Source organism: Hylobates moloch, unplaced genomic scaffold (assembly GCF_009828535.3).
Source record: "Hylobates moloch isolate HMO894 unplaced genomic scaffold, HMol_V3 SCAFFOLD_1, whole genome shotgun sequence".
NCBI lineage: Eukaryota > Metazoa > Chordata > Mammalia > Primates > Hylobatidae > Hylobates > Hylobates moloch.
This window is the reverse complement of record NW_026652276.1, coordinates 46,633,521-46,650,490: the sequence shown is the minus strand read 5'-3', so window position 1 is coordinate 46,650,490 and position 16,970 is coordinate 46,633,521. Positions and strand designations below refer to the sequence as shown.

General features: G+C 35.6%; 1 protein-coding gene across 8 annotated transcripts in view; it reads left to right on the top strand.

Annotated features, from left to right (window-relative positions):
* The window catches only part of SLC39A10 (solute carrier family 39 member 10), a 133,366-nt gene that overhangs the window by 65,579 nt on the left and 50,817 nt on the right, over positions 1-16,970 (top strand). For all 8 annotated transcript variants that reach the window (XM_058440042.1, XM_032755102.2, XM_032755100.2 and 5 more), the window contains 2 exons: positions 9,246-10,264; positions 12,921-13,128. In XM_058440042.1, coding sequence (XP_058296025.1) covers positions 9,257-10,264; positions 12,921-13,128 — 1,216 coding nt within the window. In that variant the 5' untranslated portion in view covers positions 9,246-9,256. The remainder of the gene's footprint in view (positions 1-9,245; positions 10,265-12,920; positions 13,129-16,970) is intronic.

The window sequence follows — 16,970 nt, the reverse complement described above, 5'->3', positions numbered from 1 at the left end:
AATTATTTCAAAATAAGAAGTTAAAGCACATTTCCCTTTGCGTATTATTAAGTATGGATGTGTTTCTAGAAATTATGTGTTACTGATTTTACTAACTGAAGGTTGGAATAAACTTCATGTGGGGAATAAAAATTAAGTTTTGGATGAAATGTAACACAGCTACAGAAGAGTACCCAAATGTTAGGTGTAAAATTCAAGCACTTTTCATGAAGTGAAGTGCAACCATGTACCCAGCACCCAGGTAAGGAAATAGGACATTAATAGGAACCCAGAATTCCTCTCATGATTCTGCCCAGTCACTCCCCAAGCCAAAGTATAATCACTTCACTACACATTTAGTTCTGGTTTTAGTCTTAAATGCAAGAGAATATTAGTGAACTTCATTTTTTCTTTGCATCCAAAGCAAAATATTTGCATTCAAAATAGTATAATTCAAGTTCCTAACTGTAAATTAGCCCCACTCTTAATGCAGAAATTATACAGTGATAGAATACTTAGGCTTTTAACTGTGGTTATGTATTGGAAATCAACAGCAGAAGATGAAAATAAATTTGTTGTGGCACTGCTAGTTATTTACCAGAATCCCTTTTCCCATTTCTTGTCAGTAGGCTCATCCATTGATGTCGACAGCACCTAGTAGAACTCTTCAGTAGAGATAACTCAGCTGAACTGAAAAAATATTATCAACTATAAAACTAACATATTCTTAATGCATAAAACTTGGAAAACTCCAAAACACAAGAGACATAATAGAATATTTTGGCTCAGGCAAAGCTGCGTCCTATAAATGTCAGTTTTTAGGGTTGAGTGGTATATGGGTTTCTACCATTTCCCCCATTCCTGTCTCCATCTCAGAGATCTTTGTGCTGTCAATGGAACAGATTGTTAACATCTACTGGAATGCTTGGGAAACTCTGTAAGTTGGTGAGACCCTGGCCTCCTAGCCGATTGAGATCATGTGACTAACCCCTTGCCAGTGGAATGTGATGAGAAATGATGCCTGCAACTTCTACTTCCCTTGATGCTGAAGAAGAAACTTCTGAACCTGGACTTCCATTGTTTCTCTTTCCCTGTTAGCTGGAATATCAATTATGTAAGAGTGTTATGTCTCTGAATGACTGGAGCGGAGCTGCACTCAGACCCGGAGTAGTCGTCATTTTTTTTTTTTTTTTTTTTTATGTCCAAGTGATTTAATATGGAGTAGTCATCTTGAACTGTTTTTGAGAGAGACAAAAACTTGCCCATTTCTTAAACCACTGCCTTTTGAGAGGGGTCTCTTTGCAATCAATAGCTGCTTAGCCTGTGATAACAAAATGCATATTTCATCTAAATGATTTTTTTTTTTTTCTTTTGAGACAGGGTCTTGCTCTGTCACCCAGGCTGGAGCGCACAGCACGATCTTGGCTCACTACAGCCTGGCCGTCCTGGGTTCAATCAATCCTCCCACCTTAGTCTGTTAAGTAGCTGGGAGTACAGGCATGCACCACCATACCAGCTAATTTTTTACTTTTTTTGTAGAGATAAGATCTCAGTATGTTGCCTAGGCTGGCCTCAAACTCCTGGGCGCAACAGTCCTCCTGCCTTGGTCTCCTACTAAAGTGCCAGGATTACAGGCATGATCCACCATACCTGGCCTAAATGATTCTGAAAGCATACATGTGCTATAGTAGTTCTAAACTAAAGTTGCAAAGTTAGTGAATGATTTACTTTAATTAAAAAAAAGCACAGGTTTAATATTACCTCATAACATTGCTTGTATCATTGTATTCCTATGATATTCTCTTAAATGTAAGTGATTTAGAGTACTCAAGATACTTAAAATCTTTTCCATAATAGAATATGATGTATTTAAAAAAGAGACAAATGATGTTTTAAAGCTTGTGTAAACCATCTACAGCTTTTGTGTTTCATGGAGTCATTCATTTGATGTTGTCTGATCAATATATATGAATGTCCTGTTTCCACTTCTGGTACCTATTCATTTGACAGTGAGATAACATGCATTAAAGAAACCTCATGGTATTTACATATCAGCTGAATGAAGCAACACTCACACCTTTAATTAGCATCTTCTAGTGGAAAATCAAGGTAACTGCAGGGAGTGTAACAGGGAGCTAAAGGAATAAGTATCCTCCTTTGCTTAACAGTGATTGGTCTTAATCACTCACGCCTTTTCATCTTCATTAGTGTACAAGTAAAATTGATACACTGTTTAAATGGTGACTTTATCCATGAGACTGTAAGATTAAAAAACATCTCAAACTTAATGCTGCTTTGGAATTGTTTTATAGACTATTTTAAAAAATGCTTAACCTATATATGCCATATATGATAATTCAACTTAATTTATTCAGATAGATCATAACATTCAGTTGACTAAAGTATTATTTTATTTATTTATTTATTTTGAGACAATGTCTCTTATCGCCCAGGCTGGAGTGCAGTGGCAAGATCAGGGCTCACTGCAGCCTTGACCGGCCAAGCTCAGATGATTCTGCCACCTTGGCTTCTCATACGCCACCATGCCCAACTAATTTTTTTGTAGAGATGGGGTTCTGCCATGTTGCTCAGGCTGGTCTTGAACTCTTGTGCTCAAGATCCGCCAACCTCTGCCTCCCAAAGTGTTGGAATTGCAGGCATCAGCCACAGTGCCCAGCCCAAAGTATCATTTTAGAGAAATGGAAGTGTTTGTTAATTTATTTGTATAAATAAGCACCCTCAAATTTTGTCTAACTTGCATCAAACTCACTAGAAAGGCTGGATAAGTCATTGCTAATTTATATGTGTAAATAGGCACTCTCAAATTTTGTCTAGCTTGCATCAGACTCACTAGAAAGGCTGGATAAGTCATTGCTGGGTCCTATCCCTAATGTTTCTGTTATAATAGGTCTGGGTGGGATGCAGGAATTTGCCTTTCAGATTTCTAGCAAGCTTATGCTGCTCTCACAACCACAGTTTGATTAACCACTGATGCAGGTTATGTGGTATCTTTGCAAATTTATAGAAAAGTACACAGAAGACTAATCAAGCACCTGAATCCCATTATCTTGCTTTAACAAATATTAAATGTGTTATCGTATTGCATTAGATCTGTTTCCCTTTTTTAAAGAAATAACACACTGCAAATGCAGTTAAATCTGTGTACTTCCTCTATCAGCTGATTTCCCTCCTTCCCTTTCTGAGAAGATAATGACTCTCCAGAATGTAATCATCCCATGTTCTCTTGCTACATGAATATATACCCCCAAATAAGCAATTCTGCATGTTTTAAGATTGTCTGTGAATTATACAGCATGTATCTTTTTGCAGTTTTAAAAATTATATTTCTGAGATTTTTGCATGTTAATGCACAGTCCTTCATAGTCACACTTATAACTGCAGTGTAATATTTGCATAAATCTACCATATTTATTTATTCTAATGATGAGCATTTAGGTTGTAGCAGGCAAAATAATGGTTACACAGTTTACCACTTTTCCTTATTTTATTTTATTTTATTTTTGAGACAGAGTTTTGTTCTTGCTGCCCAGGCTGGAGTGCAATGGCATGATCTCGGCTCACTGCAACCTCCACCTCCTGGGTTCAAGCAGTTCTCCTGCCTCACCTTCCCGAGTAGCTGAGATTACAGGCACCTGCCACCATGCCTAATTTTTGTGTTTTAGCAGAGATGGGGTTTCACCATGTTGGTCAGGCTAGTCCTGAACTCCTGACCTCAGGTGATCCACCCGCCTCGGCCTCCCAAAGTACTGGGATTACAGGTGTGAACCACTGCACCCGGCCTGCTTTTCTTTATTTACCTCCTTTTTTCTTGAGGCCTCTTATTCCCCCATGTTCTGTGAGTATTGCCTCTCCCACATACAGTCATATGCATTGCTTAATGCTGGGTATGTTCTGAGATGCAGCCTTAGGTGATTTTGTCATTGTGTGAACATCATAGAGTATACTTAGTAGATGGTGTAGTCTGCTATATACCAACATATAGAGTATAGCCTCTTGCTGCTAGGCTACAAACCTGTTGATATACTGAATACTGTAGGCAGTTGTGATACAATAGTAAATATTTGTATATTTAAACATAGAAAAGGTACAGTAAAGATTCAGTATAAAAGATTTTTAAAATGGTACACCAGTGTTGGGCACTAATATGAATGGAGCTTGCAGGACTGAAAGCATCTGTGAGTGAGTCAGTGAGTGGGCAGTGAGTGAATGTGAAGGCCTGGGACATTGCCACACACTACTGTAAACCAGTGATTGGCTTTAGCATGGGCATGTGGTAGAGACCTGACTGATCAAAGATACGTAAAGAGAGGCTTCAGGGAAATATTTTTCTTCCTGGATAAAAAGACATGAAGATAAACCTCCCATCCAAACAGGATTTCTGAGGAAAAAAAAAAAAGAAAATGTATTTTTAAAAAGATAAATCTTCCAGTTTTGAATATGATTATGCAAGGTTATCTTGAGACTCTGAGGGTAAATTTGAGAGTGCTTGGATTTTTGGTATTGTCCTAGAATCACCCATTTCTCCTGACTTCTTTTTATGTGAAAGTTTTCCTCTGTTTTACCCACTTTGGTTGAGTATTCTGTTATTGCAATAGTTCACATTAGAAAAACATTTACAATATTGTAATAAGGATTCTTTTTTTTTGAGACAGAGTCTCGCTCTGTCACCCAGGCTGGAGTGCAGTGGCGCAATCTGAGCTCAATGCAAGCTCTGCTTCCCGGGTTCACCATTCTCCTCAGCCTCCCGAGTAGCTCATACTACAGGCACCCGCCACCACACCCGGCTAATTTTTTTTTTTTTAATCTTTAGTAGAGACGGGGTTTCATCATGTTAGCCAGGATGGACTCGATCTCCTGACCTCATGATCCACCCACCTCGGCCTCCCAAAGTACTGGGATTACAGGTGTAAGCCACCATGCCTGGCCCCAGTAAGGATTTTTGAATGTGTCTTTGCGTGCCTAAGTGCAAGGGTAATTAAAATGGAACTTGGGGGCTGTAGAGTGTGTTCATATTTGGCTGTAGTAAATGTCAAGTTGCTTTCCAAAATGGCTGTACCAATATATACTTCCACTAGAGGTGTAAGGTAGTTTGTTTCTTTATATTAGACCTTTACTTAACATCTAGTATTGTGAGATACTAATTTTTGCCTGTTACTCTCTTAGAGCCTTATCTAGATTTGAATTGCCTAGATTAGTAGTCATCATGTTGCTGTTTTACCAGCCTGTTTTATGTTCTTTTCATAGTTGTCTATGCAGTAGTGGAGTTTTTTATTACTATATGTGCTTTATATACTCTGGATACTGATGTTTTATATGCATTGTTTATATATACACATTGCAAATATCTTCTAGTAGATGGCTTGCTATATATAAACTTCCCCCCCCCCCCCCCCCCCTCGCCCACCCCACCCCCACCCCCACCGAGACAGAGTCTTGCTGTGTCTCCCAGGCTGGCAGGCCGGAGTGCAGTGGCACAATCTCGGCTCACTGCAACCTCCACCTCCCAGGTTCAAGCAATTCTCCTGCTTCAGCCTCCTGAGTAGCTGGGATTATAGGCGCCTGCCACTGCGCCTGGCCTATAAGCTTTTTTTTTTAATGGTGTCCTTTATTATAGAATAATTTTTAAAGAATTTAGTTAATCAAAAATTTTCATCATGGTATGTGCTTTGTATCTTGCCTAAAAAATCTTTCCCTATCCCAAAGACATAAAGACATTCTCTTACATTTTCTTCTAGAACTTGTTGATAATTTTGCTTTTCACAGATAGGTTTTTAATGTTCTTGGAATTGACTTTTGTGTATAGTGTGAGGAAGAAACATTTTCACAATCAATATTATTGTTCTCTTTCAGAATTCTGTTCCATTCCACTGGTCTATCTACCCCTGTGCTAGTTCTATGTTATTTTTGTTAGTATAATTTTATAAAAAGAAGTCTTTAATACCTTGCTCATCTTCTGAATTGTCTTGATTGTCCTTGGGTTTTTGCTTTTATGAGTTTTTGAATGTGCTTATGAAGTCTCACCAAAACCAAACAGCTACGACGATTTTAATTGGCATTGAGTTAAATTTATATATACACTTGGGAAGATTTTATATACCTTATGCAATGTATCCCATCTATCCATGTAGATGATGTCTCTCTCCAGGTTTTGCAGTTCTTTACTGTCCTTCAATAACATCTTAATAAATTTTTCCTTTTAGTGGTTTTATATGTCTTGTTCTACTTAATTCTAGAAACCATACAATGTTGTTTATAATTACATTTTTTGATTGGTTTTCAGTGAAGAAAATTTGATTTTTATAAAACTTTGTATTGAAATAGAATGTGTTCAGAAAGTACACAGAGCATAAGTGCCGTGAATTATCACAAAGTAAACATATTTACATAACTACTACTGATGTCAGAGAAGAGCATTACACTTTGCAGTTCCCTCCACTCTGGTCTTCTCCCAATTATTACCCTCTATCTTTCTTTCAAAAAGTAATCATGGCCAGCTATGGTAGCTCACACCTGCAATCTTAGCACTTTGGGAATTTGAGTTGGGAGGAGTGCTTGAGGCTAGGAGTTTGAGACTAGCCTGGACAATAGAGCAAGACCCCAAAAAGAAGAAAATTATAACTGAGCGTGGTGGCACACACAGCTACTTGGAAGGCTAAGGTGGGAAGATCACTTGTGCCAGGAAGCTTAAGGCTTCAGCGAGCTATGATTATGCCACTGCACTCTAGTCTGGGTGTCAGAGTGACATCCTGTCTCAAAAAAAAAAAAAACCCCACAAAGTTTAGTTTTATTCCTTTTTACCTTTATATAAGAATTATACTGCTTTCTTTGGTGTTTGTCATTTTTTCCCCAATATTTGTGAAATTAATCTATACATGAAGCTGTAATTTCATTTTTATTCCTGTGTGATAGATTTTTCTGTTTCATTTATCATTTTATTGTTGATGAACATTTAGGCTTTTATCAGGTTTTTTTTTTTTTTTTTTGACCAGAGTCTGTCTCTGTTGCCCATGCTGGAGTGCAGTGGCACGATCAGGGCTCATTGTAACCTCCCCCTCCTGGGTTCAAGTGATTCTCCTGTGTCAGCCTCCCAAGTAGCTGGGCTTACAGGCACATGCCACCATGCCTAGCTAATTTTTGTACTTTTAGTAAAAACAGGGTTTTACCATGTTTGCTAGGCCTGTCTTCAACTCCTGACCTCAGGTGATCTGCCTGCCTTGGCTTCCCAAAGTGCTGGAATTACAGGTGTGAGTCACCACGCCCAGCCTTTTTTCAGTTTTGACTGTGATGAATAATGATTATGTGAATATTCATGTTGGTATTCATGTACATGGATTTCTGTTGGGCATATACCCCAGATTAAAATTGCTGTGCAAGTACATAGGCTTATGTTCAGCTTCTGGCAGATCTTGCCAAACAGTTTTTCAGAAGATAGAATCTTTAATCCTACTGTCAGTACACAAGTTCCATTTAACTCTATATATTCTTGCCTACTTTTGATATTGGCAGTATTTTATATTTTCGTTATTTTCGTGGGGTATATAGTGGTATCTAATTGTTATTTTAATTTGGTTTCCTGAAGACTTCTGAGCTGAACATGTTTTCATTTGCTTTTTAGCAGTTTAGCTGCTGTTATGAAGTGCTTGTTCAAGTTACCTACTCATTTTTTCATTGGGTCGTCTTATTGTAATTTTCATACTGATTTGTAGAAGTTCCATATATATATTTTTGAGTATACATTGTGGTAGTCTTCTCCCAGTCTGCGGCCTGCCTTTTTAGTTAGTTTTTTTTTTTTTTGGATGTCTCTTGATGAAACATAAATTCTTAATTTCAGTGTAATATATTATCAATTTTGTGTTCTATCTCGAAGGTCTTAAAATTAGTCTCCCAAATCTTCAAGATCTGCACTTTCCAGTACAGTAGCCAGTAGCCACATGTGTCTGTTGAGCACTTGAAATACAGTTAGACTGAATTAGGATGTGCTGTAAGTGTAAAATACATGACAGATTTCAAAGACATAGTATTAAAAAGAATGTAAAATATTTTAATAATTTTTATATTGATTAGATGTTGAAATTATAATGTTTTGGATATAATAGGTTAAATAGAATAGTATGAAATTAGTTTCATCTATTCTGGAAAACTTCAGAATTACATAATTGGCTCTTATTATATTTCTAGATTCTTGAAGTATGCTTGTCCAATAGAACTTTCTATAATGATGGACATGTTCTGTGTCTACATTGTCCATCATAGTAGCCATTTGCTACATGTGGCTATTGAGCAATTAAAACATGGCCAGGGTGACTGAGAAGCTGCATTTTAAATTTAATTTTAGTTAATTTAAGTACCTGTATGTGACTAGTGGCTACCACTGAATTGGACAGTTCTGGACACTTTATCATTTTAGCATTTCTTATTTCAGATTTATGTTCACGAGCTATTAGCAATTGATTTTTGTAATGATGTGAGGTAAGGGTCAGATTTTATTATTTTCTTGTGTGTGGAAACCTAATTGACCAAGCACCAAGGAAAAGACCATCCTTTCCGGTTTTTAGCTTTTGTCTTCTGTTCCTTTAGTCTGTTTGTTAGTTACTGCACCAAATACCACAGCGTCTTTGATAATTCATAGAGTAAATGCTTCAATTTTGTTCCTCAAGGAACACATCTTAGCCATTCTTGGCCCTTTCTATTTCCACATCAATATTAAAATCAGTTAATCAGTTTTCACAAAATAATTTCTGAGATTTTGACTGGAGTTGTATTGGATACATAGCTTATCCAGTCATAACATGGTATAGCCATCCATTTATTTAGGTCTTTTATTTCTCTCAATAATTATCTGTCAATAATATTTCTCTCAATAATTTCTCTCTTTTCTGTGTAAAGTTCTTGTATGTCTTTGGTTAGATACATTCCTAGCTATTTGCTACTGTAAATGTTACTATTTTTGAGTCTTATTTTCTAATTATTGCTGGTATATAGGAATATAATTTATTACTGTCCTTATATTCAGTAACTGTACTAAACTAACTTATTCTTAAAGATTCTTTAAGGCATGCTGCATAATTAATTCTACCATTTGTGAATAATGACAGTTTCACTTTTCTCTGATTCTTAACGTATTTTATCATGAAGGAAATGGAGTAAAACTTTTTTTAGTGGATTGGCAACTTCCAGAGAATTAGATTGTTTTGAATGTGTCTAGGTAGGAACTAATACTTGTCTCTCTCTTTAAATCTCTTTAGGAAAAATAGAAATGAAGGTACATATGCACACAAAATTTTGCCTCATTTGTTTGCTGACATTTATTTTTCATCATTGCAACCATTGCCATGAAGAACATGACCATGGCCCTGAAGCACTTCACAGACAGCATCGCGGAATGACAGAATTGGAGCCAAGCAAATTTTCAAAGCAAGCTGCTGAAAATGAAAAAAAATACTATATTGAAAAACTTTTTGAGCGTTATGGTGAAAATGGAAGATTATCCTTTTTTGGTTTGGAGAAACTTTTAACAAACTTGGGCCTTGGAGAGAGAAAAGTAGTTGAGATTAATCATGAGGATCTTGGCCACGATCATGTTTCTCATTTAGATATTTTGGCAGTTCAGGAGGGAAAGCATTTTCACTTACATAACCACCAGCATTCCCATAATCATTTAAATTCAGAAAATCAAACTGTGACCAGTGTATCCACAAAAAGAAACCATAAATGTGATCCAGAGAAAGAGACAATTGAAGTGTCTGTAAAATCTGATGATAAACATATGCATGACCATAATCACCGCCTACGTCATCACCATCGTTTGCATCATCATCTTGATCATAACAACACTCACCATTTTCATAATGATTCCATTACTCCCAGTGAGCGTGGGGAGCCTAGCAATGAACCTTCAACAGAGACCAATAAAACCCAGGAACAATCTGACGTTAAACTACTGAAAGGAAAGAGGAAGAAAAAAGGGAGGAAAAGTAATGAAAATTCTGAGGTTATTACACCAGGTTTTCCCCCTAACCATGATCAGGGTGAACAGTATGAGCATAATCGGGTCCACAAACCTGATCGTGTACATAACCCAGGTCATTCTCATGTACATCTTCCAGAACGTAATGGTCATGATCCTGGTCGTGGACACCAAGATCTTGATCCTGATAATGAAGGTGAACTTCGACATACTAGAAAGAGAGAAGCACCACATGTTAAAAATAATGCAATAATTTCTTTGAGAAAAGATCTTAATGAAGATGACCATCATCATGAAGTAAGTATAAAAAGATGTCTGATAGCTGCTTCGTAATTCTCACATAATTGTGTTGCATTTTAAAAACAGGATACATAACAGTGGAGTATTAATCATATTTAAACTTATTTCCGTATGTTTACCTGTGAAACATCAGGTAATGTTCATGAACAGAATACATTAAGAAATCAAAATCAGTATAAAGATTTTTAAGTGGCCGGGCACGGTGGCTCACACCTGTAATCCCAGCACTTTGGGAGGCCGAGGCGGGTGGATCATGAGGTCGGGAGATTGAGACCATCCTGGCTAACATGGTGAAACCCCGTCTCTACTAAAAATACAAAAAATTAGCGGGGCATGGTGGCGGGTGCCTGTAGTCCCAGCTACTTGGGAGGCTGAGGTGGAGAATCACTTGAACCCGGGAGGCAGAGGTTGCAGTGACCGAGATCATGCCACTGCACTCCAGCCTGGGCGACAAGAGTGAGTCTCCATCTCAAAAAAAGAAAAAGATTTTTAAAATCTGAATTTCACTTGTATTTGTTTGTTTCTTATATTCGCAAATTTGGTTTCCTCAAATCTAAATGTATTTTTAAGAAATTTTTTTTTGTAGTACGTATCTGAAGACTAAGTGTTTTAATGTTGTTAGAAAATGTATTCCTTATGAATTATTTGACCCTCCAAGCTAGTCTCTTACTGTTACTATTGTTAGCCATGTTCTAGGTATTTGAAAATTAAAATTTTTTAATTGTTGTTCAACTTGTCCTCTTGGGAAGTAACTAGAACAGTTTCTAGTTCACAAATTGTTAATTTATTGAATTAATTATTGAGTGGTTCCAAGTCATCGATGTAGCTCCAAAGTCAGGTATTTTGCACATATGGCTTGCTTGTTTTCTCTGTGTCACTTTATTATAAGGCCTACTTACTCATGGTAATTGTTTTTTTCTCAGGCCTTTCACAGACTTAGGATGAATATAAAAAGGTATAATAATAAGAAACTAATAGTAATGGGATGTCCTGTTTTCCTTTAAAATTTTCATACTCTTGGGTACTTACACATTTGGTTGGCTCCTTGATTTTCTTTTTAACTATTCACCTTAAGCTCATTCATTTGAGTTTCATTAAACGGATGTTGATTCCTTGTTTATTCTATTTTTAGCATTCTTGTTAAAGTTTAGAAAAATTTGTTGAATTTGTTGTTCATATGTATAGAAAGTAGCACCATCAACTGTGGAAAATGACCGCATCCTTTTCTGTCACTGCCATTGAGATATGTTTTATGTCTAAGTAAAGATCTTTGTGTTTCTTCCCTTGATAAATCATCAGCTATTTGGTTTTCAGCAGTTATAAACACTGATTTTAAAATAACATATATTAAGATCTTAGTATGATTTTAAAGTGTGCATTCATTTTATTATTATTTTCAAAAATTTATTTTTTGTAGAGATGGGGTCTTAGTATATTGCCCAGACTGGTCTCAAACTCCTGGCCTCAAGCAGTTCTCCAGCCTTAACTTCCCAAAGTGCTGGGATTACAGTGCATTAATTATTATGACTTAGGATAATTAATTATTATGACTTAGGATAATATCCTAGAATATTTTGTTGATAATTACAAGATCTTATTGTTCATTTCCTCTTTGTGTCACATCCATGAGGTTTGCATCATTAGACTTGTTAATGCTATTCTGATAGGTCTGATGTATACTGGGTATCTCATGATTCTGAAATGTTCAATACTTTTAATAGAGTAGTACCTTACAGTAATTAAGACCTAAGAAGATCAAAAGCAATTAAGTGGTGCTAAATATGAAAAAATAAAAATTAAAAAAACTAAGAAGAATCATTTTTGTGTGTTTATAGGTTTTGATTTTAGTTTTTGATGGTTTTTTTGTGTGTGTGTGCCATAGATAAAGCCATATAGTGAGGTAGCAAATCAGTAAACAAGCATGCAACCAAAGCAGATATATGTGACAAAGGGACAGTGCCAATCTCTTTTGCCGTAATTTTAGATACTTGTTTTTAACCATATGATGGATCCAAACTTGTTTGCTATTTGTTTTCTACGTTGTTTTGTTTTTTATTATTTTTTTCTTTCTCCTTTTTAATCAGTTTTAAGCTTACTTTGTTTGTTTGTTTGTTTTTAAAGTACCAGTGGATGAAGCTGCCCTTATTTTTATCTTCCAGTTTTGTTCCTATCAACTGACATTGGGCTAGAATTTTCCAAAACAATATGCTTTTGGAGTGCATTTGGCAATGAAAATGTCTATATTATGGTATATTTTAATATAAGCCATTAAAGTACTCTAAATCTATTTAATCTGTTTCACAGATAAGGATCTTGAGTCACCGATGATTGCAATTTGATAGGGAAATGATTTTTCTCATCAGCCTACGAGAGTCTTGGGGATATAGTTGTGAGTCATCCTTATCCATGACAGAAAGTCATTATCTTTCATGTGTTGGAGTAGAAAAATTATTAAAGTCCATGAAAAGTTTTGGGTAATATAGTTGAGTGTATCCCTATTACAAATTCTTATTAAAAAGTTTTATTTGTAATAGATACCTATGTATTACAGATTATTTGCAAGTAATATTTAGAATATTTATTAGGCAGAAATTTATTTTTTTGCATAATCTCCTTGAAGACACTCTAATTTGTTTTATCACTTTCTTTGCAGTGTTTGAACGTCACTCAGTTATTAAAATACTATGGTCATGGTGCCAACTCTCCCATCTCAACTGATTTATTTACATACCTTTGCCCTGCGTTGTTATATCAGATCGACAGCAGACTTTGTATTGAGCATTTTGACAAACTTTTAGTTGAAGATATAAATAAGGATAAAAACCTGGTTCCTGAAGATGAGGCAAATATAGGGGCATCAGGTAAGAGAGATTTTAAGTTTTTTCTCCTTAAAATAGTACCTGTACTTACTTTTTAAACTATAGTTGAATTAGAAAATAATCCTAAATTATTGGCTTTCGTTTGTTGTCAGACTTTAAATATATTTTAATCAGGTTTAGATATGCATGTTTAAAAGAAACTGGGGGAAGACAGGGGGCACAATGTGTTTTATTTATCTCTTCTGGTATATTACAAAGGGATATTTTGCTATGGACGGAGAACTAGATTGAAAATGAAATATAGATTTGTGATAAGTCGATTATTTTTGATGAGCAAATATAAATAATGGGACCCCTAAATAAAGTTATTTGTTCTTCTAATTACTTAACATTTATCAGGGTGCCTCTGTTGAAAAGCGAAGATGATTAAAATTTTAAAGACATAAAAAGGGAAGCTACTGTGTGTAAACTCCAGGAATGTCTGAGAAATGCCTAATAAACTTGGCACGTGAACTTTATTATGGGTATTTCCAGAGAGCTTCAACTAGGGCAAAACCAAAACTATTTTAAAATTTCTCTTAGACTCTTTTTCATCGTACCCACTTGGCTCCACCTTGGTGTTAACAGGTGCCTCCCACTTAATATTTCAAAACTTACACTCCACACAAAATTTGTACCCCTTAATGGATCCCAAATATCATTACATTTCATTCTTTTGATAAAATGTAGAACCCTTTGACTTTCTTTTTCTTTTTCTTTTCCTTTTTTTCCCGTTCTATAATCACGTATGAAGTCCAGTTAAAGCTATCTCTTCAGTATCTTCTAACTCCATCCACTCTGTCGTAACAATTCTGGATTTTCTTGGTTATTGGATTGTTGAAATAACTTCACAACCTTCCCTTCCTGTGTTCTTGTCCCCTTGCAAGACATTCTTAGCACTTAAACTAGATTTATCTTTCTAAAATGCAAAGAGATTCTGACACAGAATTTTTTCTTTATAGTGATAGCTAACATTTTGTTAATACATACTTTTTAAATCTTATTTACTTAAACACACATTGCAGACACTGTTCTAAGCTGAATTCATTTACTCCTCACAACACTTTTATGAGATAGGCAATGTTACTCTTCCCAGTAACTTTTCTGATATCTCAGAGCTAATAAGTGATAGTACTGGGATTCAGTCCTGTAACCATTTTGCTATCTTATGTGCTGTTTTAAATGCATTTTTTTTTTTTTTTTTTTTTTACTAAATTTTAGCAGTAATCCTGGGAGGGAGATATTACGATTCTTGTTTTTAAAAACAAGATAAGGAAACTGACAGAGTCCACAAACCCTAAGGTTTGTCTGATGAAACCTCTGAGTATCTAATCCCTATGACATTGTCTTCCAAATTAAGTTAGTTCTGGTATCACCTTTGTGATTTTTCCCATATATCTTTACACTATTTAATACTTTGTATTTTATCACTAATATATATATTTTATATCTCTGGAACATGGATTTGATGTGATGTGCTAGTTATATTTTTTTCTCATACATTTTAGGAAACTGCATCATGCTGTATTGTTCAGAGCCCTTTACTTGGCCCACAAGGCTTTCCGTAATATGATCCTCCCTGCCTGCCTTGACATTCTTACCCCTCATCATTCATTTCTCTTGTCTTAGTTCTAACCATAATAAACTACTGATAACAGATTGTGCCATTTTTCTCCCATGTCTTTCTCCCTCTTCACTTTCTAAACCCCCGTGCCTGACTGACGACTGATTCTTCAAAGATTCAGACCAAGTATTGGCTCCTCTGGGTAAACTTAGTGACCATCCTAGGCTAAATTATGTTCCCTTCCTTGACACCTCTAGATGTCTCCCTCATAGTATAGATCTTGGGGGATCTTAATAATGGAATTAATCTGTTTTTGTTGGACTTTAGTTGCTTTAATACAGTGACTAAACCTTCTAAGCTCTTACGTTGATTGAATGAATACAATTGCTTAATATTAGTCTATAAGCGTTCAGTTATAATCCAGGAAAGATACTTGTTGAAATGTGTCTTTGAAGATCATTATGTGAATGTATCAGTTAGCCTGGTATACTTTGATAATGAATGTTCTCAAAATTAGTTGGATTTTCATGAACTTTTTTTACCATAAAGTAATGAAAAACTATGACGGAATTACTGTGAACACAGTTCTAGATGAAATGCCAAAGATAGAGTGGCTTTAGAGGATAGTAATTAAAATGAGCAAAATGATATATATGAATATGGACTTAAAACTGAATTCTGGCATAATAAAGGATTGAGAGGACAGAATTTTTAAACATTTCATAGCGTAGGAATAAAGTAGACATCCCATTCCAATATAAAAGAATTTTATTTGAGATAGAGATACAAGTAAAAGGAAATATTATTACATAAAAAGTAAAGTCTTCTAGGCACCTACATTTCTATTTCTGGTTAATATCTTTGCAATAGGAAAATAAATTTAGACTAGATAAATTAATTATAATAACCTATGCTCTCTACTAAAAATACAAAAATTAGCTGGATATGGTGGTGCACACCTGTAGTCCCAGCTACTCGGGAGGCTGAGGCAGGAAAATTGCTTGAACCCGAGAGGCAGAGGTTGCAGTGAGCCGAGATCGCGCCACTGCACTCCAGCCTGGCGACAGAGTGAGACTCCGTCTCAAAACAAAACAAAACAAAAACCTATGTTTATTGGGACTTTACCATGTGCTGTACTAAACATTTTTACAAGGATATTTCTTTTAATTTATTAAACCCACTATACAGGCACTTTTATTTACTTTCATTTGGTGAGGAAAAGGAGGCTTAGAGAATAAGTCAGGTAACTTGCCCAAGGTCACACAAACTGCTGCCAGGTAGCAGAGCCATGCCATGAACTATGGTATTCTCCTTCTACAACATATAATCATAACCACTGTGCTGTAATTCTTATACTTCCTGTTCTACTGTTTCCTCCTGAAAAGGTTTTGGAGAGTGTTTTGCTGGAATATAAGTGGCAGAGAAATGAGGCGAGTTTTATAGAAGTATTTTTAGTAGTATTTTCACAGATTTGCAAGTATTGTTTTAAGTATAGATAAGTTGGTGGTTTAAAACAAAATCCAAGAATGGTCTTCTTGGTAAACAAGTGGGGCTCTCTGGTAAGATGAGTGAAAGCAGAGAAAGTGGGGCTTTGAACTAGATTTGAATTCTAATCTTTTAATAGATAAATTTGTCCTCTTTCTTGACTTCATGCTTATTGATCTTGGTGGATGAATAAGCATCCTGAGAGGCCTAGTCCCTCTCAGGTGCCTGTAAATTCTCACTGTGGCAGGAGAAAGGGGAAGCTAGGTCTGAGATTAAACTTAATTAAAAATAAAATAGATTTATTTGTTCCTTACAGAGAAAAACGGAGACTGACAAGATTGTTTGATCTCAAGTTAAAACTAATAGCTTTTTTTTCTTATTTTGAAGGCTTCTGAAAAGATTCTTGTTCTCTGTTGTTATGTTACCTGTGGATTATGACTTTTAATGAGAGTTGTCTGTATTGTAATATTGCCATAATCAATATATTGTAATGAAGCTGTTGACAGATGTTTGACTATAGTAATATTGAAAGTTACAGCTTATTCAATCTAAAAAGCCTTAGAGGAAATTGTACTTGCTTTGAAAACAAATATGTTACTAATAGTGAATATTGATTAGTTGTTTGCAGGTGGTTATTAGCATTGTTAGAAATGCAGCTTGAATTAATTATGTGCTGATAGATGTTAATAATTGTTACAGATAATGCCCTGCTAGTAATTAGTTTTAATGACTACTGCACCATTAAGAAAGGTTAACTTGTTCTATATAAATCTCCCATAGTGGCACAGCTACTACC